Source organism: Micromys minutus, assembly GCF_963924665.1.
Source record: "Micromys minutus genome assembly, chromosome: 2".
NCBI lineage: Eukaryota > Metazoa > Chordata > Mammalia > Rodentia > Muridae > Micromys > Micromys minutus.
In genome coordinates this window covers 29520788-29527011 of record NC_137971.1, presented here as the reverse complement: position 1 = coordinate 29527011, position 6224 = coordinate 29520788, and the positions used below count along the sequence as shown (strand labels likewise).

The 6224-nt window shown below is 43.7% G+C and overlaps 1 protein-coding gene across 1 annotated transcript; it reads left to right on the top strand.

The window, feature by feature from the left end:
- Nucleotides 1-672: 672 nt before the first annotated feature.
- On the top strand, nt 673-5581 carry MBL2 (mannose binding lectin 2; the record flags this gene model as incomplete). Its single annotated transcript, XM_080913632.1, has 4 exons — nt 673-847; nt 1433-1549; nt 4455-4523; nt 5208-5581. The coding sequence occupies 4 exons, from the start codon at nt 673-675 to the stop codon at nt 5579-5581; spliced, it is 735 nt and encodes a 244-aa protein (XP_080769758.1).
- Nucleotides 5582-6224: the final 643 nt, after the last annotated feature.

The following is a 6224-nucleotide window of genomic DNA, read 5'->3' as shown; positions in this document are numbered from 1 at the left end:
AGGCATTTTCTCAAGGGAGGCTCCTTTCTCTATGATAACTACAGCTTGTGTCAAGTTGACCCCAAACCAGTCAGTCTAGAAACCCACTATCAGGAAGTTCACTTAAGTCTATTCAGGGCTGGGCTAATAGACTTACTATGATATTGGGGTCAGACCCTGTCTCTTTTAATCACTAGCCTATAGTTCATTGCTGGGAACTGAGGAAAGGGTGTCTAACTGGTCTTGGAGAGAAACCATCTTTTCCAGTGTGAAAATAGGATTTGGGCTGCAGACGGTGGCATACATGTGAGATCCTTTGGAACATCGTGTCTCTGTTCATTCTCAATCCCTAAGGCCATCAGACACCGGTGAGTTGGCAGTGGGAACTTGTTTTGCTCTCACTTCTGTGAGAGATATCTGCCTGCAATGACATTAGAGGACACTAGTGACTTCCCTCAGGAGGGCCACTCTTGCATGCAAGCTGTTTTGCCTATTTCTGTTAATATGCTAACCACACAGTATCACCAGGAATGTGTAATTTTCAAAATACCCAATCTGGACATCACCTTTACTGTGACTAATTCATATGTACAATGTCTGTCCCCAACTTACAGGACAAAGGCAAGGTTGGTACATACATACTGAAAGGATGAGGTAATTTTTCATAATTTTTCTTACACCAAGGTGAGGACCATGTCCCTGTTCACATCTTTCCTTCTGCTGTGTGTGGTGACAGTAGTTCATGCAGAGACCTTAATTGAAGGTACTCAAAGTACCTGCCCTGTGATTACCTGCGGTTGTCCGGGCCTGAATGGCTTCCCAGGCAAAGATGGACATGATGGTGCCAAGGGAGAAAAGGGAGAACCAGGTGTGCAAAAAATTGTTTTCTTTACTTTTAAAATATTTTGGTTTTAATTGTGTGTGTGTGTGTGTGTGTGTGTGTGTGTGTGCACGCGAGCGCACTCGTGTGTGGATCTGCGCAGACTCAAGTGCATTCAAAGTCAGGTTACATTGGAGCTCAAAGACATAGTATCCTCCTGGAGCTGAAGTTACAGGTAGTTGTGAGCTATTATTCATCATGGGTGCTGGGACTGAACTCAGGTCCTCTGCAATAACAGCAGGTGCTCTAACCACTGAGAAGTCTCTCCAGCTCCTTTCTCCGGTTCAGCATTCTAGAGGAAGTTGACTACAGGTACGGGTGAGTAAAGTCTTATTAGGCATATTGTACTTTCAGCAGCTACGTACTGTAACTCAGAACAGATACAGGTCCAGTTCTCTGGCACTCCGGGCTGCCACACCGAAGTGTGGGCTTGTCCTGCCTGTCCAGGACAGTGGATCTCATGCTACTCTGTCTCACGGAGTACAGGGAACTTACCTCATCACAGGGGACTAAACTTTAAAAAAAGAGCAACAACAACACAGATACTGAGCCGTGTTTTCTTTGTCTCCTCAGGTCAAGGGCTCAGAGGCTTGCAGGGCCCTCCCGGAAAAGTAGGACCTGCAGGACCCCCGGGAAATCCGGGGTCAAAAGGAGAAGTGGGGCTGAAAGGAGACCCTGGAGAGAGAGGAGGTGAGGACATCATTTCAGAATGTCTGGGCTGACGGCACTTGGGGTTTAGAACACAGGATGCTGGTGGGATGTGGTGCTCTCTCACTCATGGGAGGATGCCCAGCTTCCCGGTCAAGTTCCCTTAGCAGAGCCTAAGTGGGTTTCCATCAATGGCTAGGTATATATTTGCGAATCTTTGAGGAATTCTTGTTTCCAGATACCTTGTAAAGAGTGGGGGTCCAGATTCTCTTTTCTCTTAAACAGTCTCCTTCAGCTGAGTTTCTGACCTCAAGGAGACAATGCTATGTATCAGTGTGGGATTATTATGTCTGCTTACCTATTACAACTGTTTTAACATTGCCAGGCATGTAAATTGTCACCTTTAAGAAACCAACCCAAAACTCAGGAGGTTAACAACACAACCATTTATTTAAATATAATCCAGTGCATCAGCCACAAAAGGTCTGATTTCAGCTGAGCGCATTTATGCCTGTGCTCTACAGATGGTCAGCGGCTCTGCTCCCCAGTCTGTCTTCTGTGTGGGGGTGGGGGATCAGCTGCCTTAAAGAGGGCCAGTCATGAGATTCTTATCACGTTATAGGCTGTCCAGGGATTGATTAGGTAGTAAAAATTATTCAATCTTTTTCTTTTCCTTCTTGCTTTCTTTCCTTCCTTCCTTCTTTCTTTCTTTCTTTTCTTTCTTTCTTTCTTTCTTTCTTTCTTTCTTTCTTTCTTTCTCTCTTTCTTTCCCCTCCTTCCTTTCTTTTTTTCTTCCTTCCTTCCTTCTTTCTTTTTTCTCTCTTTCTTTCTTTCCTCTTCTTCCTTCCTTTCTTTTTTCCTTCCTTCCTTCTTTCTTTCTTTCTTTCTTTCTTTCTTTCTTTCTTTCTTTCTTTCTTTCTTTCTTTTTTTCCAGAATAGGGTTTCTCTGTATAGCTCTGACTGTCCCAGAGCTCACTTGGTAAACCAGGCTTAAACTCAGAGAGATTAGATTGCCTCTGCCTCCCAAGTACTAGAATGAAAGGCATGTGCCACCATTACCCTGCGATTATACATCTCTTAGCACAGAAGCTTCAAGGCTCTGTGAAGCTCAGAATATATACTTAGCCACTTTTGGCAGGCACACACACACACACACACACACACACACACACACACACCCTAACCACTAAAACGGCAAACACCGCTACCTCCACGGACAAAACAACCAAAGGGCAACAAAAATCAAAATCTCTTAGAGACAAAAATCTCTTGAATGGCTTTAATCAATGTGGGAATTTGAATAAGAATGGTCCTCAGAAATACTTGGCCTCACAGACCCACATGCGAATGGCACTATTAGGCGGTATAACCTTGTTGGAGGAGGCATGTCACCATGCAGTTGGGCTTTGAGGTCTCATGCTCAAGTTAGGCCTCGTGTGGTAGTCTCCTCCCTCGGCCTGCAGATCGAGCTGTAGAACTCTCAGCTTCTTCTCCAGCACCATGTCTGCCTGCATGCCACCATGCTTCCTGCCATGACAGTAATGGACTGAATCTCTGAACTGTAAGCCAGTCCCAACTAAATGCTTCTCTTTGTGAGAGTTGCCATGTTTATGGCATCTCTTCACATGGATAATAGAAACCCTGAGACAAGCAATGATAACATCTTCAGAGATCTGTTTTAGCCCTAATAAAGCAGTTTGGGAAAATAGTCAAGATCTCACTTCTGGATTGCTGTCACACTATGTAACTGAGTGAGTAGATGATTGTACTAGTGAAACATACATGTACATTAAATATCTTTGTATAGGGGACCAGAATTTCATTAAATTAATTCATCAATTTATTAATTTCTGAGGCAGGGTCTCACTGTGAATCTCTGGCTGGCCTGGAACTCATTTATATAGACTATGCGTCCTTGAACTCACAGAGATCCACCTGCCTCTGCCCGAAGGACGTTTGTCATCAGTTCTGGCTCTGACTAGAATTTTTAGGATAAAAAGCCTGGGCTTGGACAGCTCCAAAAAGATAGGATTGGTCACATGTTACCGTATGCCAACTAAACACATGTGAATTTGAGAGGGGAATAAATAAGGGGATTATTGATTTTTCAATCTGTCTTCAAGCTTACATATAGAAACAAAGAGAACAAGGGACAGAGAGAATTTACAATTAAGCTGTGTGTGCTCTCACTGATGATTGTCCCAGAGAGGCAGTCTTAAAAGTCCTTCTTGCCATCATCACTTGAGGGGACCAGTCTGATTCCTACAAGGTGATCACTCCTGCTCCCACAGTATTGCCTGGCCATGGGTAACTGCCTCGTCTTGAGAGAATTTGCTCTTCCTGGAATTGGATGAGGACATCTTCGCACTGTCTTCCTTGAAGAGGATGAGATAGGTTAGAAAGGCAGTGTGTGAGGCACTAGCCTTTCCTTTTACATAAAGGAAAAGATTGATGTTTTAGGCCACATAAAAACAGATTATTTTCTTTTTAGGCGAACCTTTCTTCTTTCTTTCTTTCTTTCTTTCTTTCTTTCTTTCTTTCTTTCTTTCTTTCTTTCTTTCTTTCTTTCCTCCTCCTCCTCCTTCTCCTCCTCCTCCTCCTTCTTCTTCTTTTTCTCCTCCTCCTCCTCCTTCTTCTCCTCCTTCTCCTCCTCCTCCTCCTCCTCCTCCTTCTTCTTCTTCTTCTCCTCCTCCTCCTCCTCCTCCTCCTTCTCCTCCTCCTTCTCCTCCTCCTCCTCCTCCTCCTCCTCCTTCTTCTTCTTCTTCTCCTCCTTCTCCTCCTCCTCCTCCTTCTCCTCCTCCTCCTCCTCCTCCTTCTTCTTCTTTTTCTCCTCCTCCTCCTCCTTCTCCTCCTCCTCCTCCTTCTTCTCTGAAAAGGATACCACACTCCTGAAATGCCCAGACTAGGTCCTCACACTCACACCGCCTTTCACTGTTTAACTTTCTAGAATTTGATACTAGCGAAATTAATTCAGAAATTGCAGACCTGCGATCAGAGCTGAGAGCCCTGAGAAAGTGTAAGTATCCCCCTCATTCTTCTGACAGCTTACAGTGTAGGAACAGTGGAAGGCAGACGGTTCACTGCCTGTGTATGATTTCCTAGGGCCTGAGAAAACCACTCCCATCCCCTGGGATCCTCCCAACAATCATTTGCAGGAACAGAGGCAATTCGAATTAAATTATTTCTCAACCTCACAGAGCTCAGTGGTAGAACCAGTTTATAAGCTTCAATGAGTCTGACTCCAGAACCCCAGTTCTGTAGGGTCAGATCTTGCTCACTAAAAATAGAATGTGGGCTACTTTGTAATCCTGGGATCTAGACCAGAGGATGGAACCAATCATGTTTCTTCTAGCTGTGGCCAGATATACCTAGACATTATTTTTTGTCTGATTGAGAGTTAACAGAACGGTAGAATTCAGAATTCTAGATAACCTGTGCTGTACAGTGCAGATGTTCCTTTTTTAAAGGCAAAAAAAAAAAAAAAAAAAAAATAGCAAGAAGATAACAGTTAAACTAGAACTTTAGGTGACAAGGAGTGTTCGTTGGTTTGTGTGAGCATTTCATGGTGGGTCACATGAGTGAAGACACCCGTTATGTTATATGCCACCAGAGAAAATGGAGTATACCTGGTTCCATTTGAACGTCACACAACGAGTGGTCTAGAAGGTAAGCTGGTGTCACCCACCTTTTTACCTTTTAGGGGTGTTCCTCCCTCAGACCAAACGAGTGGGAAAGAAGTACTTCGTGAGAAATGATGCAAAGATGAGTCTTAACAGAGTGAAGGCTCTGTGCTACGAACTCCAGGGCTCTGTGGCCACTCCCAGGAATGATGAGGAAAACAAGGCCATCCAGACTTTGGTCAGCGACATCGCCTACCTGGGCATAACAGACGAGAGGACTGAGAACGTCTTTGAGGATCTGACAGGAAAGAGAGTTCAGTACACCAACTGGAACGACGGCGAGCCCAACAACTCGGGCTCCGGGGAGAACTGTGTGGTGCTCCTGACGAGCGGCAAGTGGAATGACATCCCTTGCTCAGACCCTTTCGTGGCCGTCTGTGAATTCTCCGACTGAGGGTGCTTGTTTCTCAGCCCTTCTTGGTACTTTAATGGACTCGATAAGGCCCCAGCTTGTCCTGAAAAATAAAATGTGCAAAAAAAAAAAAAAAAAAACAAACAAACAAAAAAAACCCCAAAAAAACAACAACAAAACAAAAAACAAAAAAACAAACAAACAAAAAAACAAACAAATGATTCAATACTGACCACCCAGTGAAACTGTAACACTTTTCAGAATAGTGTTCATCTTGAAGGTGTGGAAATAAAGCGAGCTTATTTTTCACTTCAGAGCACTTGATAACTTGTGCTCTGTGGGGTCTTCTTTTCCTCCTTCGGTAGTGGTGTCACCCTATCTAATTCCATAGTTTTTCAGCCCAGTCTCAAGTGTTAAATGGGTCTACTTACAGCTTTATTTCAGAGACGTACTTCTTATGGACAGAATATAAGTCTCAAGTGAACAGATCAATAAATTCACACTCACACATGTATAATATCACCCTTATATCCACCATTCATCTATGTGTCTGTCTGTCTAATATCCATCTTGTAGGTAGAGGCACAAAACACCTCTCTGACCCTAGAAACCACTTAATTACGTCTCCTAGTTACTGTTACCAAAGATAAGCATGATTTTTGATCTGTATCAAATAAATTAATTT